We start from the raw sequence: 27,754 nt of genomic DNA on the forward strand, positions 1-27,754 counted from the left end.
GTATTCCTGACGGCGGAGGTTCCGTCGGCATGTTTATGATCCATCTCTCGTCCAAAGTCAACGAGAAAAATCGGAGGACGCTGGGAATGGTTGGGAGGCTGACATCACACAAAATGTATCAAGTCTATCGAAACTGTTACTGCGAGAAGCACTGACATAGAGGACGCATCAGGACAAGGTCAGGGCTGGTGTATCATCAAATAGCCCTAAAATACATGAATAATTCCATTTAAAGGGAAGTCTTAGAGATTTTAGGTATAGCCAAGAAGCCAGCAGGGTATCTAGTGTTGGGTGCCGTGGTAGACAGTATTAGGTGAAGCAGGGTGTTGGAAAACGTACCCTCATTTTTCGTGGGTGTGCTTGCTTCCTGGTTCCATAAGAGTCCATAGGCTGCTGTTTCTTCTGTCTTCCCAGCGCTCTAGCGGTACCTCCCTGAGCCGTAGCACGGACCAAACGGGATGGTGACACCATGGATGACATCAAGTACCCCCTGCGTGGTGTGTGTTACCAAGAATAAGGCCACAAGTTTTAGTCTTTTTGGCAACATGTGGCTTCTGTATGAGATATTGGCACCCCAGGTCAGGGTAACCAGAGCGCTTCCTCTTTGGGGGGGGTAGTGAGGGGGCAGGGTTAGCCATGTATGCTGATTGAGAACAGGGCCAGCCCCAGGAAGATTAGCATTATATAGGCGTGAGAGAACAATAGGGAGGAAGAGCAGAGTGACCCGGAGACTCGAGGACGCTGCGCTTCCCTTACGAAAAAATTACTGCAGTTTTTCTGAAGTAATACTGCAGTTTTTTGGACATGAAAAAACTGCAATACTGCACTTTTACTGCACATTTACTGCAGTTTTACTGCATTTGTACTTCACTGTACTGCAGTTTTACTGCAGTTATTTTTGTACGGAAGTACAATTGCAATAAAGCTGCAGTACATTGAAGTACAATGCAGTATAATTGCAGTAAAAAAAAAAAGCGCAGTAAATACGCAGTAATAATGCAGTACAGTGAAGTACAAATGCAGTAAAACTGCAGTAAACATGCAGTAATACTGCAGTAAAAGTACAGTATTGCAGTTTTTTCATGTCCAAAAAACTGCAGAAAAACTGCAGTAATTTTTTTGTAAGGGTTCGTCCGGAGACTCCAGGTGAAATCTGCAGAGCTCCAAGTTATAGACATCGGATGCCGCGTCTGCCCTCTGTGCTTCCTTGTTATGTTGTGAGATCCGGGAGTCTTCCCGATAAGTAAAACGAAAGGATTTAAAGGGAGTTCCAATTCTATTAGTGATTTCCCTTTTAACCGACCCATTGAATGGTGGAGCTGAAGGGTACCTAATCATCGATTGGCTCCCTGTCAGGCAGAGGGTGTGGTTTTATTACATTTTTTTCCCAATAAACTCCCTTTATCTGGAGTCCTGGAGCCGCTGTTGCTGTCAGTCATGTGATATTTTGGGTGACTTTCCCGGCTCAAACACCACACTGAGCTGATGCTTTATGGCAATGCTAATGAAGTCCGTTCCTCCATAGACTTTCATTAGTCTATGACACATGACAAGTATACAGCTGTCTAAAAATATTGTATTATGCATCATACAGGACCAGCTCAGAGCAAGATCACTGGGGGCGACCTTTACGCAAACTGAAGTCAGGGCATTAAAATTCAAGTCCTATGAATCCAACATAACCAGTAAAAAAGTATCGGCCGCACGTTATTCTATAGTGTCCCCGATCCTTGGCCAGTGACATCATACGCTGGGAGTTAAAGGAACATGACTCAGTTATACGTGACGCGGTGGGCTATTGCCGGTTACATTCTAGATGCCTGACGTCTTAAGATGTCTCCCCTCGATGGTTTCACAGACTCATGGTTTACTCAAGCTGTCAAAATAGGATCTTGTATCTCCCCTAAAAATAGAGCCCATGGTTTCATTCTCCCAACATAGCTCAGCTCTCCCTGATAAAAACAGCTGTCAGCAGCTCGAGCCGGACACACAAAAGGAGACAGAGACACGAAGCAGGTCATCGCCAAAGGACATTGTAACGCTCGGCTCGGGAAGAACAAAACCTGGGGTTCCATTCCGGATAAACCTACCCTGTAAGTAGACCCGCCGCTATATAACATAACCAGCAACAACGTGCGATTTTACACCTCTGTCCATGTTATTGTTAGGTGAGTTTTAGTTTACTGAGAGGGTGGTAGATTGGTGGAACAGCCTCCCAGCAGAAGTGGTAGAGGGTAATACAGTGAGGGGATTAAACATGCATGGGATAGACATCCGGCTCCTGAATCTAAGACGAGACCAACGACTGATTAAGGTTTGAGTCTTGATGTGTATGAATTGGTCTGATCTGACCATGTTTTGTATTATTTATATATATATATATATTGTCTTTGGGGGTTTTCCCTTCTTTTGGATGAAAGCAGTTGGACTTGATGGACTTTTTTTTAACCTAAATTACTATGTTATTATATGTTATATAATTATGTTATATATTATATATGTTATACTATGTTAATATTGCCTGCTTCGGTTGCCCGGGGTATTTGGGTTGTAGTTGGTACAGGGGGGGGCGCAGGCTTTCTCTGTTATTATTGTGTTTTTGGAAGGTGGCACGATGTGTCTTTGGTTGGTGAAGCTCGGTTAGCGTTTAGCAGTCTGTTAGCGGATTAGTATTCCATAGTTTTAGTTAACACTTTATTAGCCGTCAGCTGTATATTAGGGAAGCCGCTTATTTACTATAATACTGGGGGGGGTCCAGATAGCGTTAAGGGCCAGAGGAGACAAGTTTATGGCCACCACTGATCCATGACTTAGACATTGCGAGTCTGTGTATCACGCCAGCTGTCGGGGTCAATATTAATACCCTGATCCGGTGCTTTTGTGGCAAACGTCCACGATCCTGAGGGGGGGGGGCTGCTGGCATCATCCGGTCTGGGGGGGGTGCTGGCATCATCCGGTCTGGGGGAGTCCAGCCAAGAAGCCCTTTAACGCAACAACAAAACTGCATAAGGAAGGGGGTCCCATAACAGGAGCATTAAAAGGATCCAGACATGGTGTAAATGCTGCACAAAACCCTTATTCATCTAGATAGATAAAGATTTCTAGAATGTTCAAATCAGAGCAATAATTACCCCCTACTCCCCTTCCAACCCTGCCCTGAACCTTGTCTTATTGTTATAATTATTATTATTTATTATATAGCGCCATCATATTCCGTAGTGCTGTCTTGACATTCAAATTTTAATAAGCCCGCCCCTGGGCTAAATTTACTTATCTTCTTAAAAATATTTTAACAGTTTTATTAATTCTGCTAGTTTTAAGGCACTCAGAGGCCGCGTCGCGGGACGGCGTGATACTAAAGGGATGTCTACCAACCTTTTAACGGTTACAGGAAGATAATATCTTGGTATATTTATTTAGCGTAAAAGTATCTGTAGTACTTTCGTTGTATGGAGCTGCCATTATTACCGTATTTCACTAAATTTACCTTTTCTAACATTAAAATGAATGGCTTTCCTCCCTTCACAGGGAAAATCCTACCTCAGATAACTGGAACCCAGAAATTACGGTTTAGAACACGCCGGGAATTATAACTCTATTGTCAGAATGCTTTCTAATGCATGTTGTACATTACATTTATTTACATAGCGCCAGCAGATTCCGTGGCGCTGTACGTTGCACTTTGTGTTTTCGGTGGGACTTTGTGACCAGCGGCAGGTGTCCATTTACACCCAGGAAGGGTTTGTGGGACGACGCTATGGAGCTCTAGGAATAATTTGCCGTTTAAAATGCCTTAAATGTTTCCGTAAACGAAAACAGGGCCTTCCAAAGACAGCTGCCGAGGACACGCAGGGCCCGTGAACAGCTGCGGCCGGCCCTGCCGTGGTGCGGCTCCTCAAATACACATTCCTGGGTTCCATAAGGACTAAAATACTAGAATGTACGATATATTCGCCCCTTACAGACAACAGCTGTCTCTAACGAGAGTCCGCGGTGACTCCAGGAAGCTCATTTCCAACGTCCGGTATGTTCATAACTCCCCAAAAATACTAGACTAGAATTTGTCAACAGATCAGCCCCTTTCGGCCCACTGAGAGGATGGCAGATAAATGGAACAGCCTCCCAGCAGAAGTGGTAGAGGGTAATACAGTGAGGGTATTAAACATGCATGGGATAGACATACGGCTCCTGCATCTAAGACGAGACCAACGACTGATTAAGGTTTGATTCTTTACAGCAGGAGAAACGGGCGACTAGCCGGGGGCCGAATGGGGGCCGATCTGCCAGCAGATTCTATGTTTCTGCAGATTTGGCTCTATTAGTAACAACATAATGCGACATTGTAACTTTTTGGTGTATAATTCTGGCTTTTTGGGGTCCCTGGCAGCCTCCCTTGTGGTCGTGCTTTGGTATGGATGTGGTCTGCAGCAGCCATCAAGCGGTTAAACGGCCGGTACATATAATGAGCTCACAATTCATGCGCAGCCCCGTCCGGAATGGATGCCCCAGATTTGGCTCCTGCGCTGGCCCACAATCCGGCTATTATGGCTGGTTATCCATCTATGAGAATTCCAGCGGCCCGGCCACAGGGGAGACGCCAGGAATGTGGGGATAATCTCGGGGAAGGGAGGGCCAGCCGGGGCTTTAACGCTTAGTGACAGATAGATACGCAAGCCTCGGAACAAATCTATTTACAGGTGAAGTGGAATTTTATCGAAAATATCCCCAAATCGCTAAAATTCACTAAATGTATCTCCACGTCCGAGCAGCTCCTTGGGGGAAGTTCCTCTAAATTATTACCATTAAAACCAACATAGTATGCTATGGGTAATTTTTTTTCTCTAAAAATAAAAATATTTTAATGTAATTAAAAAATTGATATTCACTTTATTTTTGTGACGTCCGCTTTCCAGCTTTGGAACACTAAAGCGTATTATCATGGCACGATTTCTACAAAATGAGTACAAAATGAATAAAATGCAGTGAAGATTTAGGTCCAGCGTGGAATGTAAGGAAACACCAAAAAATATGCCTATCCTATACATTAAATTCCCTCACTGTTTGAGCCTCTGCCACTTCTGCTGGGAGGCCGTTCCATTTATCTACCAGCCACTCAGTAAAGTAAAAAAAAAATCGGTGGCACACGTGTCTGGTAGCATTTACTTCATCTATATCACCTGTTGTTTCTGTAAGTCTAATGGTTATGTTATTTACTACTTGTGATGTCCTGTTTACCCGTTGTACATCGCTACAGAATATGATGGCGCCATATAAGACAATAAATAATAATAATAGTAACTGGGGAGTACTAATAGCATTCAATATCCGGTAACGCCTGTTCCACTTGGAGGCTATGACACCCACCTAGGCAGGGTTAAATCCATTAACCATTTGCTGCCAGCACGGGGTTAATAACCGGCTCCACTGCTTTGCAGCAGGTGTATGCAGTCAAATAAACAGAGCGTAATGCTTTCTGGGTGGCGATGGACACATTGTTATACAACAGATTCTATATTCATCTGGACCTTCTAGGGTTAAGGTTTTTTCTTCAGTTTCCATGGCGACAAGTTGTCAATACCTGCTTTGGTGTCACATGGCAATTTAGGGTTCCCGGCGAAAAGTCTTTAATGCTGGCAAAGCAGGTGGAACAGCAGCTTCAAAATGGAAGTGGTAAAAAGCGTCTTCATGAAAAGCGAGCGGGGCTCGGGTGTTCAGCCCGGGGTGACCCTGCGCACGGGTCCTGTTGGGGACCGTGTGCCCGGCCGCCCAGACAAGGCTTAGCGGAGACGATGGCCGGACCGGCCGACCCGTTAGTGCTGAGCTTGCAGTTTTTTTATAGTCAGGCAGGACATCGCTAATGATATTCCAACTCAGTCTACAAAAGCGCAGGAGCATGATGGAAGCAGACAGGTCGGTGGCCGCGGGCGAAAAGCTCAAGCATAGGGAGTGCCGCTTTGGGGCAATTAAATGAGGGGCTTTTAGCGAGCCATCAGGGACATTTTGGGGCAATTGAAATGCACTCTTTGTTATATAGTAACAATGATTGAAGGCAATGTTTCTCCTACAGAACTCGTGTTTGATTTCTAATCCTTTTCTATAGGTGTATGGTATAGATTATACTATAGGGGGTTACGTATATCAATCTCCGGCGTGCCTTTAACGTATGGACGTTATTCTCGGGATACAATGTATCAATCCAGGCTCTAGCTAGAGTCTAGCGTATGATAACTTGAAATCTGAACATTTAAAACATTGTTACTATTTTATGAATCATACTATTATGATAAAATTGACACTATTTCACTAAGAAACGACATCATCATCCCGGGGAGGAATAAATGGGTTGGTTAGTTCTTATCTGCAAAATCACTATATTTTTTTATTTTTTTTATGAATCACCCAGCAAATTCAGCACGTCGGGAATATATTACCTGCAGATATCCAGCTATTGGCTGGCTGAGGGTGATGGTAATGATCCACAACAAACTCAAGAATCTTGACCTATTATCATTTTAATATAATATTAATGATTACCGGGGAATCAATCCAAGTTGGAAGTTTAGTTAACTTTAAATCCGTTGTTTAGTAAATTTGATATAGAATTTTTAAATGTTTTTAGTCGGGATTTAATATTCATTTTTATTCTGGGTAATACTAGTGAAAATTTCCAGCAACGAATAAACAATGTTTATCGCAAAATAATACGTATATTTATTGAGCATTTTATTGTTAAACTGGATAAATGAATGCACGTGATGAGTAGATTTATATTTATTAAATAAATAGCGTTTAAGGCAGATATTTATGGTGATTTGGGGTGCATTTTGGTCAACAAAACTATAGATCATTTTGGGAGTAATGTTTGTTTAATATGAGGGTCTCGTCTTAGATTTCAGGAGCCGTATGTCTATCCCATGCATGTTTAATACCCTCACTGTATTAGCCTCTACCACTTCTGCTGGGAGGCTGTTCCACGTATCTACCACCTTCTCAGTAAAACTTCCCTACAGTCCATCTCAGCCTCTGACCCTCTCATGTTAGATTCTGGTCTCTTGTTGTGACTTTCTCTCCTGTCCTTTGTTAAATCCCTTTATGTTTTTAAATGTCTCTCCCCGTCTCTCTCTCTGTCGCCCTCCTCGATATTTTATTGTTTGAACTAAAAGTAAAATTCTTTATTTCCAATTAAAAACAAAAAAAAAACCTCAACTAAATAGATCCGTTCTATACCGCCGTGCATTATCTGAGTGGGGGGCTTTGTCCTGCCCCGATAAATACATACCTGGAATATTTGGGGGACGGGACTTGTTGCTTTTTTTAGGAGAGCTTATCTAGAGACAAAGAATCCACGTTCTAAATAGAACCCGCCGGAATGTGGGCAGGAATCCCTGATTAAATATATTCCTTTCGACAAGCGGTGAAGTAAAACAGACTGGCGGTTGGATTAGCAACGTTACTTCCTTTTTGGTTAAATAATGCGATTTTACCTGGTATGAGGGCTGCTGCGCAAAGTTTGGGGTAAAACGTACAAAGTTTCTTGAATCACTTACTTTGCATACTTTGAACCTCAGCCACAGACGCGTCATCGAAAGCCCCGATGAAGCAAAAAGAAAAGTGTCTGGGGTATTATCTTCACTCTTTGGAATTGAAACGTGGCATAAAAGCGTTTAACGGACATAAGAGTGAAGCGTCATGATGTCGAAGCCCCCATTACAGAAAAAAAAACATATAATGAAGCAAAACTACTGTATATAAACCCAACAAGTTTATCATTTCTGAATATTAAGCCAGCTCCCTTATATGTTGGGTGCCAAGGTGTTAAAAACAGGCAGTTTTACCCCAATAATTAGTCAACTGATTTCTGCTAAACGTATCATTCCATACAATAGTCTTCCAATACGGGATTTTCTGCTCATATATATAATATATATATATATAAAATATATATATTTGATACAAAATATCCACGTGTCTGTAAAAGGCGATGTGTAATTAGAGACGAGGTGGTCAGGTGGTAATGGAGGGGCCTCGATCGTTTCAGATGAGAGTACGTAATCGTACGCATACCAGAGGACCACCATCAAAGGATATATTTGGAGAGGAGACCGCTGGAGCTCTATCCCTATTGTGAAGGAACGTTTGGCACTCAGACCCTTGAAGGCAGCTGCCACAGAAGACAACCCCAGACGGCCAAAACCAGTAAGTGCTTCATTCCCGAAATTCCCGGTAAAGTAATATCCGTTCAGGCCAACGACGTCTGTAGGCGATGATTGGAGAACTTGGTGACAATTGTGTAGAATGTTAGAAAATTATTATTATTCAGGATCTATTTTTTTTTTTTATACGGCAGGGGAAAGAGTGACGTAACATATAATATGGGGTCCATGTATAAATCCATACGTACACCAAATAAACGCTTTCTCATAGTTACTCCCAAAGTATGTTAATATGGCTTTATCCAATATAAAATATTATTTTATTATTTATTATTGGAATTAATGGCTAATTGGTGTTTGCCGTGGGATATTATGCTAACAAAACTGGAAAAAAGTGTCGCAATAAAATATAATGTTGTTTTTTTACTCTTTTTTATTTAGGAGGAAGAGAAATTCTGTCGGTTATCCGTGATAGAAGGTAGGACATGCTCCTAATTTGATTCGCCGATCAGTCTGTTGCCAATTCAACATGTTTTTTTTTAAATAATCCGGTTTTAACGAAGCATAAATGAGAACAGCAAAAATTAATTCTATACCATGAAACAATGAAGAAATGGGGAAATTATTTTTTTTTGGGGGGGTGCCCCTATAGCAGCATTCTATAATCCATACGGTGCAGTTTGTGCTACAAAGGAAAAAAATGGCCGCTGCTTTTAACTATTTGCACCCAGGACCAGTGGCCGCATTTATTTGAGCTTTGATAAACATAGAAACATAGAATTTTGCGGCAGATAAGAACTCATCATGCGCCCCATCTGGTCTTCCCATTTTTCCCAATGTAAGGGGTTCTGGAGATCATTTATCCCGATAACGCTAGAAAAGAGTGTGTGCTGTGAAGGGATAATATGTATGTACATGGTATTAACCATTTCCCGCTGCTAATCGAGCTTACCGTGGTGATAAAATGGATCTTTATTTCTTAAGATGGCCGACCACATGGAAAAGACGTCATCTGTCAACAAAGAAAGACCTGAAGCTGACCTTCCACCTCCACCCCCTCCAGACTCGACTGAAGCTTCCATAATAGTTTCCGGGAACCAAGACCACCCCGTACCTCCTCCTAAAGAATCTTTCTCCAAGTTTTACGAGCAGCGCCAAGTTAACGAGTTGAAAAGACTTTATCGTCACATGCATCCCGAGTTAAGGAAAAACTTAGAGAACACCGTGACCCGTGACCTTTCTGAGTTGTTGAGCACAGATGAAGAAAACCAACAGGCGTTGGTGAATCTTGATGCCGGACTGCCGGTTGAGGTGCAATCAATGCGTTGGATCTTCGAGAACTGGAAGCTAGACTCCATCGGGGATCATCAAGGCAGCAAGAGACTAACAGACGAGGAGGCCATACTTGGTGGAAATGTAAAGGACACGTCATTGAAGTTTCAAGGGGAAAGCTACCCCGATGGCAGGACGTCTGGTTGCGAAAAGACAGGAGGAGACCAAACCAAAGGGGACGTAAAGACAGCCTTGTGGTTATTTGAAACACAGCCTCTTGACTCGTTAAATAAGATCTATCCGGATGAGACCGACGTACAAGAAGCTGTTTTGAAAGACTCTTTTGTAAAGGGCGATGTGAAGGGAACGAAATTTCTCTTCGAAACCCATTCGTTAGATGAAGTAGGCCGTTGCAAATCAGTAGAAGAAAACAGTATCCTTCAACTGAAATCAGAAATAGAAGAGTTGAAAGGGGACGTGAAGAAGACGGTGAAGTTGTTCCAAACAGAACCTTTGTGTGCAATTAGAGACCAGATGGGGAATGTCCACGAAATTAAATCTATCTGCAGGGAAGAAACTCAAGGTAACAGTGTAAATACGGCCAGATGGCTCTTTGAGACCCAACCTTTGGACACCATCAATAAGGATACAGCCGGCGTCCGCATTATTCGAGGCATTTCTCTGGAAGAAATAGAGAAAGGAGGTGTTAACGCAACCAAATGGGTATTTGAAACTCAACCACTGGACACCATTAAAGAACATATTGAAGAAGGAGTCTTTCAGGCTTCAGTAGATGACGGTGAAGAAACCAACAAGGCCTTTCAGATAAAACCTCTTGATACGATGAAAGCTCATTCTACTGGTAAAACCGTGTGCACAGAAGATATACAGGCAGGCGATGTGAAGTCCACTTTGTGGCTATTTGAGACCCAACCAATGGAAACACTTAAGGGAAATTTTGAAGTTGGAGAGTTAAAAAGGGTCGACCTGATGAACGAGGAGAAAGGAGACGTTAAACAGCGAAAGCAGATGTTTGAAACGTGTTCATTGGACAAGATTTCCAGCTTGAACGTTGAATGCACGAAAAATCAAGGTGAAGAAGAAATCATAAAGGGAGATGTGAAGGTATTTAAGAATCTCTTTGAAACCATTCCCTTGGATAGCATTAAAAAGACCAGCGGTGTCCAAGTTTCCAATGAAGAAGACATCAAAGCAGGGAATGTGAAGGCAAACCAAGCTCTATTTGAAACAACACCCCTATATGCTATTGAGGATAGTCTGGGCAATTACCATGAAGTCACATCGGTCAGCAGAGAAGAAGTTATGAGCGGGGATGTTAAAAACTACAAATGGATGTTTGAAACAAAGCAGTTAGATCAATTTCAAGAAAGCCCCCCAAAAGTCGATATCATTAAAGGCATCACAAAGCAGGAGATTGTTTCTGGCGATGTGAGGACGGCACGGTGGCTTTTCGAAACTCAACCAGTTGATGTGATTCATCAAGACAAAACCGCATCAGACAAACACCCATCGGTACAGCCGGAAGTCGCGGAAAAGGGTGATGTTAAGAAATGTCGCTGGTTGTTCGAAACCCAACCCATCGACAGATTGTGTGACAAATCGGGGGGAAAAAAGGAAAACGAAGCAGTGCTCCAGGGGGATGTGAAATCCTGCACATGGATGTTCGAAACTCAACCATTAGATTCTTTGAAGGAAACGGGCGACCAGTACATAAAAGTCAGCTCAGCTTTCCACGATGATAACTTCAAGGGAGTAAATGTGAAAACTACAAAACACTTGTTTGAGACAGAACCACTGGGCAACGTCTCTTCCAAGAGTGAATTAAGGAATATCGTACGCTACTCAAGCAGAGTCGAGATACAGTCAGGGGAGGTTTCCAGGGTCAAGGAAATGTTTGAATCGAAGCCCAAGGAGATAACTAAAAAAGCGGACATCCCCAATGAAGAAAACATCCAGACTGGATCCGTCAATAAGTTCACTTGGATGTTTGAAAACCGTCCGTTGGACTCCATGGAATCCGATAAATGTGGCTTTAAAGAACTGCCACCTGAAAAAGATATCCAGGGTGGAGATGTTGGTGGGAAAAAGTTCATCTTTGAAACGTGCTCATTAGACCAAATCCAAAAGGAATTCGATGAAACGGAGATCCAGAAAGTACAAGAAGCAGTGAGTAAAGGAGATGTCCGGTCCTGCACTATGTTGTTTGAAAGCAAGCCTCTTTACGCTATTCAGGACAATGGCGGGGAGTTCCATGAAGTTACCTCTGTGAAGAAAGAGGAAATTTTAAAAGGCGACGTTAGAGGGGCAAAATGGTTGTTTGAAACCAAACCTCTTGATATGATCCACAAAGATGAAGAGGTCTTTGTGATCAGGGCAGTGACGCAGGAAGATATCGAGAAGGGATGTGTCAAGTCTGCTCGATGGAGGTTTGAAACGGAACCTCTAGATTCCATCACGGAATACAAGAATCAGGCGAAAAGGACAGTGGACGATGTTCAAAGTGGGGATGTTCGACTCAACAAGCAGCTCTTTGAATCACAGCAGGTGGGCCAGAAGAAGTATGTTAGATTGGTCAGTGTCAGCGATGTCCAGAAGGGCAACGTGAGGACATCTACCTGGCTCTTTGAAAACCAACCTATTGATTCTTTGAAGGGTGAGTCTGATGAGCATTACGGAATCGTAACCGTACAAAGAGAAGATAATCAAAAGGGGGACGTGAAACGATGTACTTGGTTATTTGAAACACAACCATTAGACAGTCTTAAGGACAACGAAGTTCCTTTGGCTCCCCAGACTCAAGATGTGATTCCCCCGGCGAATGTGAAAAGCACAACGTGGTTGTTTGAAAGCACGCCGCTTGACAAATTTCAATTCAAGCCCTCAACTAGCGTGGAAGAAACAGAGAGAAACGTAAAGCATACATTAGATGCATTTCTTTCCAGCAAAATAATTCAGCAAAAAGGTATCGTTATTGAGTTTTTTGATCACGGGAATGTAAAAATGGCAAAGTATCAACTTAGATCGCAAAGGGAAACAGAGATATTAAAGGAAGAAAGACTTGGAGGGAACCTGCAAAGGATACTGTTACAGTTGCTTCATAGAAGTGACTTAGAACCCCATGGGTTGCTGGTGCAAGAGAGCAGTGATGGCGGACTGCAAACAACCAAGCTGAACCTACTAATTCCTGATGGGTCTCCAGAACAAGATGAAGGACGCGTCAAGGATGATGTTTCCAGAGCTCTTCAAGTCTTGGCAAATGAAGATCTTGCTATAAAAAATGGTATCATTATGGAGGAAAGTGAGAAGGGCTCGGTGAAAATCATTGTCTACTCTTTTTCATCACATTGTAACGTTAATGCTGCTGTGGAGGAAATAACCAAAGGCGATGTTAAGTCAACCATTGGAAACCTTATGGCCTGTGGTCAAGAGCAAAGATCGAAAGCCTCTGTCTTACGAGAAGAAAATGAAAAAGGAAATGTCGGTCTGTACAAAAGCTGCATCGAGAAGGGAGATTTGGCCTATTTAAAAAGCCTGCAGGAAGAATCTGAAATAGAAGCTCTTACACGTTCTCAGAGCGAGGCCACGGATCGGGATTTAAATGCCCCATTCGTGCAACCGGACGTAATAAAGGCTTCTAAATCGACTTGTCCCAAGGCAGAGCCAGAGGCAAGCAATAGAGAAGGTGGAAGACAAGTCAGTGATGCGCTGAAGGGTTCAACAGTGGCTGAAAGCATTACTAAGAAGGAAAGCCCTTCTGGGATTGAGAAGGAACGTTTAGTTGGTGGTCTCCAAAAAGATTCGACAAGTAATAGCGATCTACAAGCTGCTCTTTTGGATCTCAGACAAGCCACAGCGGAAGCACAAAGCATTCAACAGCATGTCCAGAGCAAATCTCAGAAGAGTATCCAAAAGGTTCAGATGAGCAGCGAGCAAATAACAGCAGGGACTACGACGAGTTCAGCTCAATCAAACCAAAAATGCGAGGAACGTGCCACCGCAAGGCACACGGCTAGCGCAACAGCCACGGCTCAAGAGTCACAGAAGTCCTTTGCAAGTCTTCAGAAGTCTACAGTGTCCACCAAAAAGGTCAGTGCTTCAGAAAAGGAAGAACAGGGACAGGAATTATTTGGAGCTGGCCAGGAATCTAGAATGGGCTCTAGCACAGAAAGTGTAATTGTTGATTCCCCCAAGCCAATGAAAAACTTTTTAAATCCTTTTATTGATTCTGACTATAAGATGCAACCAGAGGAAGAAGATCGTGAGCACGATGCTATCAGGGGAGATGTTAAGGCAGCTATCAGGGCTTTACAGAATGCTTCAACAGGACAGAAAGAAGTAGAAAAGGAGGAAGTGGTAAGAGGTAACTTAACATCTACCCTGCAGTCTCTGGAAAAGTCCAATATAAATGTGTCGCAAGGGGACTTTAAAGCAGCCATGATATACAGGAACGCAGGGCAGTCATATTCAGCTTGTAGAAGGAAAACCGATGCACAACAGATTAGTTGTGAGACTAAGGCTGAGGCTCCATTGAATTCAGGGCAACGGTCTGACCAACCCTTTCCTCCTCCTCCTTCAGCTGCTGTTACTGGACAAGAAAGCCACCAGTTACCAAAGGAATGTTACACAGAAGAAATAAAAGAAGAGGGTTCAAAGATGAACGATTCTGTTCCAAAGACATCCGATTCTAATAAGGCAAGTGAAAAGACATTAGACGAGAAAGCTTTAAATATACCCCAAAGAGAAAAGAGACAAAAACCAGTTCCACCTCCTAAGCCAAAACATCTGCAAGCAACCTCGCACTGTGCTCCACATCAAAGACCTAGACCTCAGAAGACGCAAAACACATCCTCTCCACATTCTGACCCTACAACCACGACAGATAAACCATTAGGTTCTCCGGCCTACCTGCAGAAGCAGGACCAGTGTCCAGAAGCCCAAAAACGTAATGTCCATCCTTCAAAAGTCAACACAACAGCGTCGATTCTTTCACACAATGAGGTTGCGGAAATTGATAGGATGGTTTCCAAAAACCAAGCAGAAGCGGAAAGAAATGCTACTATCTCCATGGTGGCAACTGTACGTGATGACCAAGCCAGTGACGTCCCCGCCCAACCAACAGATCCCGTGAAACCTCTCTTGGACGAACGTCCATCGCACCTTAGTCAAGAAGTCAAGGGTGATGTCTGCCAATACTGGGAAACACAAGCTATCGCAAGAAGGAAAAAGGGTGTTACGATAACCGAATCAAAAGATAATCTTAGTCAAGGGGAGAGTCATGGAGTGGTGATGAGGGTCAAACGTAAGCAGGAAACCGAAGATGAGAAACGCAAGAGGTTATCTGTGCACAAGGACGAAATAATGAAAGGGAATGTGAAGGCTGCTATGGATATTTTTGAAAATCTGAGAAAACAGGAAGAGTTACAGAGCATTCTTAATAAGGTGAGAGAATTGGAGGAAGACACCTGCAAAGTGGACGTGCGGTCAATGAGAGGTTTATTTGAGAACGTTCAGGATTGGATCGAAAGCAGCGGTGATGAGAACAAGAGTCAACCGGAGCTACAGGAGACCGATAAACAAGAAAACATAGATCTAACGAAGGAAGACACAGAAAGCGTATCATCGGTGGAACTCGCTTTTGAGGATCTTGAAAAGGCAAGTACAGAAATCAAACTTCTGAAAGAGCAAACGTTGGCGAGACTTTTGGACATTGAAGAAACCATCAGAAAGGCCCTTTATACTGTTTCCAATTTAAAATCAGACTCCGATATCGCTGGGTTGTCAAGTCTTTTCCGCGAATCCCTTGGAACATCCACCAACGCAACTCCTGGCAATAACATCCGGAAAATAAGCATTGTTTCAAGCAAATCAAAACACGAGAAATCCGTCAACGTTTCCCAGCAGAAATCCGCTGAAGATGGATACCAAACGAAGAAAACAGAACTAGATGTCATCAACGTACCCAGCCGTACCATTTCTCCTACCTCCCCGTCATTCATTACAATCGAATCTGCTGCCCGGAAGCCGGTGCAAAACAATGGGAGCCACGTACCGTCAGTGTCGCAACAAAATGGACAGTTGCCCGAACCATTACTTGGCACATTCAGGGCGGTCGATGGAAATGGGCAGTCTGAATTTTTCCAAGGGCAGAAAAGTTCACGCATTACACAAGAGTCTTCTGAATATAGTCAGTGGAGTGCTTTTTGTGATAGTGACAGATCTCCTCACAGTAATTTAATCAGCGTCCTCCCAGAAGGTTTGGGGCAAAATTCACAGCCCAAACTCTGCTCAACGGCAAGTCCTCTAAACTCTCTCCGCCAAAAAAGCGTTCTAGAGTTAAAAACTGGGCCCGAGAGCCCCAAGCTGATCGGTACCACAGTCGTAACGGAAAAATATGAAGAATGTGATCAATTTGGCAACAAAATAATCAGATCCAAAACATCAACCACAGTCACAAAGCAATCAGACACTCAGAGTTCCTCGACGTATGAGGTGGTGTCGGCACCTCCTCGGTACGAAGTGACAGCATCTCCTGTTCTTAGAAGACACGCGATGAGCTCTTCAGAGACTTCCACCAGTAAAGCCGGTGAAACAGGCGTGGTGTTTGTTACATTCGGCAATTCCAAATTAGGAAAAAAATGAGGATTTAACAACTAAACATCCAAACCATTTTATAGAGATATATATATATTTAGATCCACAATTTTAGATTTACTTTTTTTATAGAAAAATTCTTCATTCTGAGTTTTTTTTATCGCCTAGTTTCCTGTAGGAACTTCCTAAAATATCGGAATAATTTTCAAATCAATATCAAGTTAATAAAACAGCATAAACCAGTAAATCCAGCAGATAGCTTTAAATATTTCCCCCCAAAAAAAATCCAGGTTCACGGTTGGCTTACTCTCCTAAAACAGAAGTAATTCCAAATAATAAAGCCGTGAAGATTTTCAAGAACAGATAATATATTAAAGAGACTTTAGACCTAAAATAAGCAGCCCTTAATCTTGTAGTATTTGTAGTATTTCCTTATTTGGAGATAGACCGTTATAATATTTATATAATTGGGAATAAAAAATAAGACGATGGAGGCAGTCATTTTATTTTTATAAGAGGAAACGCTTAAATTCTGAGATAATATTGGCCCGAATAATGCCAATCAGAAGATTGTATTGGTATGCATCAAAAACTGATATATTAGGATTATAAAGAAAATGACAAAGGTATAAATCCATTTAAAAAAAAAAAAAAAAATGAAGCAATCATAGAAGTAATGTTTTTTTAAGAACATCGCTGTATATGGAACTTTTTGTATTAATGGAGTGTGAATGATACTTTTTCGTAAGACCAGAACAAAAATATTCTTATTATGTCATTTCAAAAAAAAATCAAAAACATAGAATATTTCGTTTTACCCACTAAATGACAATTAGGATTTTTTTTTTTGATTTTGATTTGACTTGAATATAATACAAAAATAATTATTTAATTTTATTGTAGTTATTATGTTGTTTTTTTCTAACAGAAATGCTTGTTAGAATATTTAACTATTTCCTACCATAATTTATTATTTTTCAGACCTAAAGAGAGAAAAAAAAATTGGTTGTGTTTTATCTTTAAAATTTCTTACATTTTTAGACATTCGTATCTTTGTATACTTATTCTTTTGTGATACAATTGTTTTATATCTTTTCTGCGCAAACGATGGAAATTCTTTTTATTCTTGCCTATTAAAGATGTCCATTTGCATTAAAGACGCGTCTCATGAGTGCGAATCGATAGCCAACAAAGGTGCGGACCGCCACAAGACCACCAGGAGAAGTCCCTCTTCTGATACATAATAAAAAGTTAGCATATGGGGTGGTGGGGGGTTCCTATATGTTTATGTGTCATATATAATGATAAATGGGGTCTATAGGCGCTGTGGCAGCCAAACGCGTAAACGTGCCAAACCTTTTTGGCAAAAATCCATTAAAATGCTAGTTTATACTTATTTTAATCTATAATGATGGAGAAAGACGTTATAGCCGGGTGCTTTTCTGCTTCTTTGGTTCCGGTTCTTGTTCCAGTCCATGTTCCTTTTCATTAATCAGGTATTCCTTAGGGACGCCATTGGATCTGATGAAACAAAACAAAAAAGAGAGAGGATTGGGGTTTTTATATAAAAAATGTATCATTCTAGCGTGGAGTGTGTTGGCATTTTGTATAAAGTGTCATTTTTAAAGAATATACGAGTGCCGCTTATAAACGGAGCATGAAGAACGTAGAATAGAGGTCTTCTGTTTCCAGCATCAGGCTCGTCCGCCATGTTTTCTGGTGGAGATCCAACTATAAACCAGTTTTATGGAAAGTAAATCTGAGCGCGGAGGCAGTGGAGGCAGCGTTGGTAGCGCTTACGTTCTGCAACATACCAGTTATATGCCTTCTAACGGGGCATTTGCATGTGATCCCTCAAGGAAGATTACATCGGGATCCTACAATCAGCCAAACATGAAGGTTTAACCTGGTTCCCCGGACCCCGGCATGAGCCTCTAGTGCTAGGGATGAGCCTGAAAGCGGAAAGGTTTTATTATGATGGACTTGGTTCCCTCCTTGGGTCTGGAGATAGACAGCTTTACCTCTCCATCACTGCAGCTTCATTTGTGTGGTCTTGAAGATCCTTGTTGCGAGTTTCGGGGAGTAAGAAGCAGAGGAACCCGCTGATAACAGGGCCGCTGCCGTAAATAGCCATCGGTATCGCTGGATGATACTTCCCCAGCAAGCTAATAAGGGGCGCAATAATCCCGGCTACGCGGGCTGCCATTGAGCACAGCCCCACGCCGCTCTGTCTGTACGTGAAATAAAATGGTGTTATTATGTAAATTAATCAGAAATAACTAGACTTCCTATTCAAGAGAACATGAAAACAAACACGAATGGTGCGTTTTCATTGTTCAACCCGAATACCGAATAAACTAATATGGCGGCAGGTAAACGTACACGAAGATTCTTCATGTTCATCTTCTTCTTCGTAAATATCTTCTATCCCATCTCCCTGGTCCCTACCCCCCCATACAAGTCACTGCCTCTATCCTAACTTAAGTCTTTGTAGCTACGGAGCTCCCCAGGCCAAGTTTGGACGTCAGGAGCTAAAGAGTGACATTATCGGTCACCGGCAGGGAGCTCCTCTGCCATCAACCAATGAAGGGCAGCTGGGTTATTACTGTATACAGCACTGGGGGTTATATTACTGTATACAGCACTGGGGGGGTTATATTACTGTATACAGCACTGGGGGGTATATTACTGTATACAGCACAGGGGGTTATATTACTGTATACAGCACTGGGGGTTATATTACTGTATACAGCACTGGGGGGTATATTACTGTATACAGCGCTGGGGGTTATATTACTGTATACAGCACTGGGGGGTATATTACTGTATACAGCGCTGGGGGTTATATTACTGTATACAGCGCTGGGGTTATATTACTGTATACAGCTCTGGGGGGTTATATTACTGTATACAGCGCTGGGGGTTATATTACTGTATACAGCGCTGGGGGTTATATTACTGTATACAGCGCTGGGGGGTCATATTACTGTATACAGCGCTGGGGGTTATATTACTGTATACAGTGCTGGGGGTTATATTACTGTATACAGCGCTGGGGGTTATATTACTGTATACAGTGCTGGGGGTTATATTACTGTATACAGCACTGGGGGTTATATTACTGTATACAGTGCTGGGGGTTATATTACTGTATACAGTGCTGGGGGTTATATTACTGTATACAGCGCTGGGGGGTTATATTACTGTATACAGCGCTGGGGGTTATATTACTGTATACAGCGCTGGGGGTTATATTACTGTATACAGCACTGGGGGGGTTATATTACTGTATACAGTGCTGGGGGTTATATTACTGTATACAGCGCTGGGGGTTATATTACTGTATACAGTGCTGGGGGTTATATTACTGTATACAGTGCTGGGGGTTATATTACTGTATACAGCGCTGGGGGTTATTAGTATATACAGCGCTGGGGGTTATATTGCTGTATACAGTGCTGGGGGTTATATTACTGTATACAGCACTGAGGTTATTACTGTATACAGCGCTGGGGGTTATATTACTGTATACAGTGCTGGGGGGTTATATTACTGTATACAGCGCTGGGGGTTATTAGTGTATACAGCGCTGGGCTTTATGCTTCATTGGATTTCCCAAGTAAAAATATATTATATATTGTATATTTCATCATAAGATGGAATATCAGAATGACAGAAAATAGAATTTCGTATTTCTTATTTAAATCTGTTTACTGCTTACCGGATCACGGTGGGGAATAACTCTGCTGCGTAGATATAACAAACGGAAAAAGAAGAGGCAATGGAGAATTTTCCGACCACAGCGAGGACCGTGATAACAACCGGCAGGTCTACAGCACAGACATAGAATAATATTATTATGTGACATTTCATTTAATATTATAAAATATATATTCTGCGCAGATACAACATATTATAAGAACACTAAAAGCTTCAGGCGTAGAAAAAAATGAGGCGAGCGAATGAAACACTCCGTCCTGAGGAGTAGCTAATTCCCCTCATTCATTCCCTCATCCATGGCAACTTTCATTTCATAAACTTTCTTTCATCTCTACAATTGTCCCCCTGGAAGGAAGTTTTACTTTACTGAGGTAGAAGTAAATAAATGGCACACCCTTCCAGCAGAAGTGGTAGAGGGTAATAAAGTGAGGGTATTAAACATGCGCGGGATAGACATACGAAGGCTTACCCTTGGATATCACTGTGATAACGAGACAAACCGTCCCACCCAGCAATAAATACAATGCTTGACTTGGTTTCCTTCCAAGTATCTGAACCATGAACATGGATCCAAGACGGGCAGGAATCTCCACAGCTCCAAAAACGAGCTGCGTCAGGTAAATGTCCAACCCGAAACTCCCCACGTTCAGACTCAAGCCGTAGTAGACCAGGCTGTTCACAAACCTGCAATACAAGATTTGTAGAAACTGAGACAAAAAAGGAGATTTTTTTTTTATTCCTAATATCAGATTAAAATATTACTTAAAATATTGGGCTGAGTTCTCGCTCTGTTATCTGATCCCCGATCTACTAAACCCCCCGACTCCTTATCATACTGCCTGTGGGGAACAATCGAATGGCTCGGTCTTAATCACGCGCAGACAGTCTGACTAATGAAAGTCTATGGAGGAACGGACTTCATTACCATTGCCATAAAGCATCAGCTCAGTGTGGTGTTTGCGGAAAAATCGCCCAGAAAAATCACATGGCGGCCATATTGATCTCTTGTTTTTCAGTTTCTTTAAAATGTCAATTTACCATATGGAGCACATGATAGCTGTTATTTTCCTGAGATTTGGGTCCTTCAGTAGGTCTACAATGTTGCCTGATTTTGACTTTTTTTCTTCACGTATCTTCAAGAAACAAAAAAAAAAAAAAAAGACCAATACATTGCGATTTTCCATTTCTGCTACTTTTGGCTAATTGTTAACCCACCCGGTGTCACCTGTTCAAAGAGCTCGTCCGAGAAAGTCTGCTTGTTCATCGAAGCTGCTTTCTGGAGGAATTTTTTTGCTTTTTCATTCTTGCCTTTAGAAACGAGCCACCGGGCAGATTCTGGAAGGATCCTGTCATGAAAAAACCCAGCAATTATATGAAACAGAGCAGGGAGCCAAAACTGGCGTAAAACCTCAATTACGCCAGATTTTCATTACATAAATGTGTACGTTTGGCCTCCAAAGCTGAGTGCCCAAGCGATGGAACTCCACTAGGAGTTATTGATAGGAAACAAGACCATCGAGAACTGACTCACCAAATGTAGAAGAACAATATGGCAGTCGGGGCAGACCCCACGATCTGCAGCAGCCGCCAGTTACGGATTCCGTAGGATACGCCGGCCAAGGCCATTAAACCAATTGCAAAGCAGACATGGCCAGAGATGGTGGCGAAGGCTCGTTTGGACGATCCAACCCATTCAGCAACTAGAATGAGGAACAAAACAATGAAAAAAGAGTCATCATATGGATTGATAACACTGAGAGTAAAACGCTCCTCGATCGTCTAGATTGATGGATTACATGGATTAGTTTAACGCTTCGAACAGACCAAACATGAGTGATTGTCAATATACTCAACGTTTGTCCCAGGGTCCCACTGCTCGGTGCTCTGCTTCTTACCGGTCGAGGGATTATTAAATATAATAATAATTACTCTTTCCACGTCTCATTCTTAGAAATGGTTGAAACGTATCAGTATTCTAAAAAGGGTAGAAAATCTCACTGCCCTGCAGAAACCTTCTCGGGGGGGAAAAATGTGGCTTCGCCCAGACTTTCTGAAGCCATTTTTCAGGTTACTCGTGTCCAAGGGAATCTGTGCTGAGTTCACAATCCAGGAAACAAGTCATGGGTAGCGTCTCCTCACCATGCATCTTGTGGGCCATCCATGACCATGTTTCTTACCATATGCCCCTATACCCGAGCCCACAAATTTACCACCAGTAGTTATCTGTCACTTCTGCCACTGACCTTTTGGAGCTGCCCAACTATTCGCTTGGACCCTGTGGGTCTTGGACCATAGCACTCTTCAAACATTACATCTTGGGATCTAGGGCCTATAGCTAGAGCCTATGGAGCCGTTGCACGGATTGTGACTTCAGTGACTTTCACTGGCCTTGAGGTTCCCAAAAAGGAGTGAAATCTTATTTTCTCCCAGCTTTATGAATTATAAAGTATAATGGGTCCCAGTGGAGGTAGTTAGAGGTATGGGAGATATCCGGCTACTAGCAATAAAACCTAGAAGTAGTGTTACGCTTCAGGTAGCTCTCCAGGTGTTGTATTATTGGAAGCTCCAAAAACCCCCACGATCCCTAGGTCTCATCTTAAGTAAAAATGGAATAGCTGAGGATGATGGGAATTGTAGTTCCCGTTCTGCCTTACCTAAATGTACCTGCGTCGCATCTTACCTAACACAAGATTGTTTATTAGGAGTCCAGAGACGGCCATCCCGACCACACATCGCAGGGCTGTGTAGAGGTAAAAATGCGTAGAGAAAGCTGCTCCGACCCCAAAGGCCAACTGCAGTAACATGGATATTAATATCACTGAACGCCGGCCGATCCTTTAAAATATAAACTGTCTTAAGCTTCTGTTACATATACACAGAACCCCAAAACCCATATATTAAACCATTCTGTGACCAAGACCAGCTTCATTAAGGAATCATCATGGGGCGTAATTCTAAAAAACGTAATGTTTTGCATCTTAACATCATACACTACAGGGGTATATACATTTTAGCTGCAGTTTTCTTAATTTTTTTATTGATTTTGATTGTCTGCTTGTACGGCGCCATCTTGTTTTTTAAGCTCCGCCCCTATCTGCCCGGTTTGTGTTCTCATCACGCCGTGGCACTGCCGGGTGATATTCTTATATCAAAAGCCTTCAAAATAAGTGAGTTCATGCTTTATACTTTTAAATAAACATGTATCTATGGAATAAAAATCCCCAAAAACAGCAAAATTGAATTGTATACATTTTTGTTACAAGGTAAATAGGCTCATTTCATACCTGTCTCCCAAAGGCCCAAAAATAATGGATCCTATAAGGAGACCCAACATGTATATGGACTGGGATATGTCATTCTCCTCTTTTCTGTGACAAACCAGATCGAACTAAAAGGAATGAAAGATCTGAATTATTTAAGAGTACATAGAGAGTGGAAATGTGGATTGGATTGTGCCATTAACTGTAAATAAATGATGAATGTGGCGTACGTCATTGATGATATAATTCTGCATCACAAAACAGATATGACAACATATTCTCACCTTTCTGTATGCGGACATTTGGAATGCCAAAAAGGGGCTACAAAGGGGCAGCCATCTTTTTTTTCCCATCACTCCCTACTCCTTGTATTATAATTGCTTGTCATTTAATTTACAACTTGAGAGATCATTGAGCCTTGTTTATGCAACACTTAACAACCTTATCTCATAAACAAGCATATCTACTCACAGGAACACAGAATCAGCCGTCAGGTCGGCCCCATTCGGCCCCCGTCTACTCTGCCCAGTTTCTCCTGCTGTAAAGACTCAAACCTTAATAAGCAGTTGGTCTCGTCTTAGATTCAGGAGCCGTATGCCTGTCCCGTGCATGGGACTTAATGTCTAACACGAAATTATAGTAACACAGAGCACACAGCCTAAAATATGGGCGCACCTATATTTGGTGAGGACGTACATTAAAAAATAAAAAATCAACAAGACATGAAAATACAACAAATATGAAGAAAAAAATAAATATTTGTAGGTCATAAAACTTTATAAAAAAATTGAATTCCTTTAGTAATCCTGATCTGATCTAAAAAAATGTTCAACGTTTATAATGCCCTTATGCTGCACTTGGCAGTTGATCAATGGAAGATATTATTAGAGGAAATCCTCCGTTTACAAACCTCTGTAACCAGTGTTGATTTTTGCTCTGACGTGTCGTACACCCATCCACTCCGACACTTTTCCGTGTTGTTTAGTCCGTAACGCTCGATCCATTCGATATCCCAATCAACAGGGGTATACATGAGGCATTGCTCGTAAGATCCGTCGGCGGTTTTTGGAATGGTAAGGTTCAATTGCTGTTCTTCGGTCAAATTTGAGTTTTTCTCCAGGATCCAGGCGGTATCGCAGTGATGGGGCACCGAGATGCCCATAAAAACCTGCGCGAACATGTGGAAGGCGTTGAAGAAGCTGAGGACGCACAGCATCAGCACCAAACTTATTTGGAACCGGCCAAATTCCCCCACATTTTTTAGGATATCCCCGAAATCTGTCATCGTGACTTGGTTGAAAGTTGCCGTGGAAGAGCCGGCACAGACAGTGTGGAATTAATGTTTAAGCTCGGTGCATGAACCAGTTCCGATGAGACAAAGTCTAATATTCCACTGTGTTCATTACACTGGGAATGACTGTTCCTGCTTCATAACGTGAGACGTAGTCCCTGAATATATTAGGGCTGCTCCTTAATGGTTAACCTCATTGTACATTAACATCCCATATGGATCATGGTGGACGGTTGAGGGACCCCCATTACATTAGAGACGGGGCAGGTGGAATTGGGATGGACATTAAACCAAAAGCTCCAAAGGCACCAATGACATCTTTGAGCCGTATCCCATCTTGGTGATAGTGGGGTCCACGCACAGACACTTTGGGGGTGAATCTAAGACGAGACCAAGGACTGATTGAGACAGGCAGACTAGATGGGGGCCGAATGGGGCCGATCTGCTGTCAAAATCTATGCTTCTAGTCTAAAGAGGGAGATAAGGTGCATCTTCAACTCACCCTAAACTATGAAGGGCCAACCATGGAAAGTTTCTTCTGCAAAAAGACCTGAGCCGGACCTGTATAATGTATAATTCATAGACGGACGGGTTTTGGATGAATGAAACCATCATATGTTAGGACTCTTAAATGAATAGATCTGACTTTAATGCAATACTATTTATGATATGTTTAGAGCTTCCTTTCTAATTTATTGCTGGGTTGTCATGGACACTGACTTTTTCTCCTCCTAAACGCTCCGGGAGGAGAGTATATGTTCCAAATTTTTTGAGGTTCTCCTGTTTTTGATAATCAAGTCCCCAGTAATTTTAAATGAGAACTGAACTCTACCCCTGATGCCCAAGAAGCCCAGCTCACAGAAACCCTCCACGGGAGGTCAACCAAGGGACCAAAGCTCTGTTGATATGGTTTCTCTCTATTAGCGAATAAAAGTTTCCAGTTGGGCGAGACATCCACTTCCAAAGTTAGTTTCAGAAAGTAGCAGAAAAAGAATCTTGCATTGGCCGGGAATCGAACCCGGGCCTCCCGCGTGGCAGGCGAGAATTCTACCACTGAACCACCAATGCCCAGATGTTGAGTATTTTTGAACAGCTGACTGTGTTTCTGCCGGAGACCTCCGTTTCCACGTCACATCTGTGCACACGTGTTACAACTGCCGTCAGACATCTGTAAAGGGGGATAGTGTTACAGTCCCAAGAAGAGGCCATAATCTAAAACAAGAGCGCCAGTGGCTTAAAAGTAATGTGAGAAAGTTTTAGTTTAATAAGAAGGTGGTAGATAAATGGAAAAAACCCAAGTAAAAATAGTAGAGGTTAATATGACGAGGGAATTTTAACATATGTGGGATAGACATACGGCTCCTGAATCTAAGACCAAACCAACTGATTAAGGTTTGAGTCTTTACAGCAGGAATTTGGTAGACTAGACGGGGTGAATTGGCCTTATCTGCTGGGAAACGGTTTCCACTTCAAAAGTTCATTTTAGGTTAATAGAGGTAAAAGAATCTTGCATTGGCCGGGAATCGAACCCGGGCCTCCCGCGTGGCAGGCGAGAATTCTACCACTGAACCACCAATGCCCAGATGTTGAGTGTTTTTGAACAGCTGACTGCGTTTCTGCCGGAGACCTCAGTTTCCACGTCACATCTGTGCACACGTGTTACAACTGCTGTCAGACATCTGTAAAGGGGGATAGTGTTACAGTCCCAAGAAGAGGCCATAATCTAAAACTAGAGCGTCAGTGGCTTAAAAGTAATGTGAGAAATTTTAGGTTTAATAAGAAGGTGGTAGATAAATGGAATAGCCCCCAGTAGAAGTGGTAGAGGGTAATACAGTGAGGGTGTTAAACATGCGCGGGGTAGGCATACGGCTCCAGAATCTAAGACGAGACCAACGACTGATTAAGGTTTGGTTATTTACAGCAGGAATTTGGTAGACTAGACGGGGTGAGTTGGCCTTATCTGCTGGGAAACGGTTTCCACTTCAAAAGTAAATTTTAGGTTAATAGAGGTAAAAGAATCTTGCATTGGCCGGGAATCGAACCCGGGCCTCCCGCGTGGCAGGCGAGAATTCTACCACTGAACCACCAATGCCCAGATGTTGAGTGCTTCTGAACAGCTGACCTTGTGTTTGCCGAAGGCATCGGCTGCCGCACGTCACATCTGTGCACACGTGTTACAACTGCCGTCAGACATCTGTAAAGGGGGATAGTGTTACAGCCCCCATTCCGGCTCTTTACAAGCAAGATCACGACGAGGAGGGGGAGCTAGGAGATTCTCTCTCTCGCAGCTATGGGCTGCAACTCCTATCATACTAAACCATGCCTGGCTGTGCATCATGTGAATTGTAGTCCTCAGCCCCTGAAATGCTGCAAGCTTTACCTGGTAGAATCCGAGGTGGGAAAAAGAACACGAAGCAGAGTGATGGGTGTAGCTGATGGACTCACAACTCCTATGACCCACAGCTGCTGACGTAGATACAGATAATGGATCAGGAGTTTCTCATTTTTCCTGAGTTTTGTATCAATAATAAGGTTAATGAAAAAACTTTTAATACCGAATACATCGCGCATGTAACCTGATGCAGGAATGAAGGCAATGGGGGGGCTGTGTCGAGAGAATATTTGGGGGATTTGAGGGAACGTTAAGAAAGTTCATACAGACGCACACACTCCCCCGTCACTACGATGCGGGCAGGAAGTCCCAATGACATCAGTGGGCAGTAACGATGACATCAGCGGGACCTTCTACGTGCATCCCGCACTGGGGGGCTCCGAGTAGCACCAGAAGGTTCCCAGGTATGTAAAGCAGTGAAAAAAAAAAACACAAATTTGGCTACTCGCATTACTATTAAATCAGATAAAAATATGAAGGAGTCGGCTCCAGACTGTGTGGCCCTCAGAATCTACCCCTTCATCCTGAGATTGGGGTTAAAAACCCAGAAACCCTTCAACAAGACTCACCAGGTGTGAGAAGACCCCGGCAAGTTTCTCATCCATTTCCCACCCTTCCTTCTGCATAGTTAATAAACATTAACACCCGGCACTAACAGAACAGAGTAATATTAGTTATTGATTGACTAACTGCCGGCTACCTGAACTCTGGAACGCAAAGGGCTGGCTGGGGCAGCGGGACGGGGTGCAGAGCCAGGTTTGCCGATGCCTAGCGCTGGGGTCAAACTCTAATTAATAGAAACGAACTAAAACGACCTTTCTGTAACCCTCGGTAACACGATCCCAACTACTCACAGAGACGCAAACTCAGGGAAACGTAACACATTGTTGTGCCTTTTTTTGGTGGGAAATCACTTCTTGTTACCAGTGGAGGGCCAGCAACCCCCAACCCACCGGCCCTAAATAGACCATATTGTCACCATGTTCACCAAATTGGACAGCATTAAGAGTGCCGTTAAAGGTGCAGCGTCCAGCAGGGGTCTGCTTGTAATGTA

General features: G+C 42.7%; 2 protein-coding genes and 3 non-coding genes across 5 annotated transcripts; 1 reads left to right on the forward strand and 4 right to left on the reverse strand.

The window, feature by feature from the left end:
• The first annotated feature begins 1,975 nt into the window (after window positions 1-1,975).
• XIRP1 (xin actin binding repeat containing 1) lies at window positions 1,976-16,096 on the forward strand. The gene is made up of 5 exons (XM_053468300.1): window positions 1,976-2,093; window positions 8,039-8,196; window positions 8,595-8,631; window positions 9,138-15,540; window positions 15,700-16,096. Exons 4-5 carry the CDS (start codon window positions 9,138-9,140, stop codon window positions 16,083-16,085), a joined length of 6,789 nt encoding a protein of 2,262 aa, XP_053324275.1. The 5' UTR covers window positions 1,976-2,093; window positions 8,039-8,196; window positions 8,595-8,631; the 3' UTR covers window positions 16,086-16,096.
• Window positions 16,097-17,420: 1,324 nt separating this feature from the next.
• LOC128498022 (solute carrier family 22 member 13-like) lies at window positions 17,421-24,319 on the reverse strand. Its single transcript, XM_053468290.1, has 10 exons — window positions 23,928-24,319; window positions 23,042-23,145; window positions 22,438-22,592; window positions 21,289-21,457; window positions 20,983-21,103; window positions 20,796-20,890; window positions 20,227-20,441; window positions 19,759-19,867; window positions 18,059-18,268; window positions 17,421-17,558 (listed from the first exon to the last, which is right to left on the reverse strand). Exons 1-10 carry the CDS (start codon window positions 24,300-24,302, stop codon window positions 17,462-17,464), a joined length of 1,650 nt encoding a protein of 549 aa, XP_053324265.1. The 5' UTR covers window positions 24,303-24,319; the 3' UTR covers window positions 17,421-17,461.
• Window positions 24,320-25,305: 986 nt separating this feature from the next.
• On the reverse strand, window positions 25,306-25,376 carry TRNAG-GCC (transfer RNA glycine (anticodon GCC)). The gene has a single exon. It is a non-coding gene; the product is annotated as a tRNA-Gly (tRNA).
• Window positions 25,377-25,816: 440 nt separating this feature from the next.
• On the reverse strand, window positions 25,817-25,887 carry TRNAG-GCC (transfer RNA glycine (anticodon GCC)). Its single transcript has one exon. It is a non-coding gene; the product is annotated as a tRNA-Gly (tRNA).
• Window positions 25,888-26,329: 442 nt separating this feature from the next.
• Window positions 26,330-26,400, reverse strand: TRNAG-GCC (transfer RNA glycine (anticodon GCC)). The gene has a single exon. It is a non-coding gene; the product is annotated as a tRNA-Gly (tRNA).
• Window positions 26,401-27,754: the final 1,354 nt, after the last annotated feature.

The sequence above is a fragment of the Spea bombifrons genome, chromosome 5, assembly GCF_027358695.1.
Source record: "Spea bombifrons isolate aSpeBom1 chromosome 5, aSpeBom1.2.pri, whole genome shotgun sequence".
Taxonomy (NCBI): Eukaryota; Metazoa; Chordata; class Amphibia; order Anura; family Pelobatidae; genus Spea; species Spea bombifrons.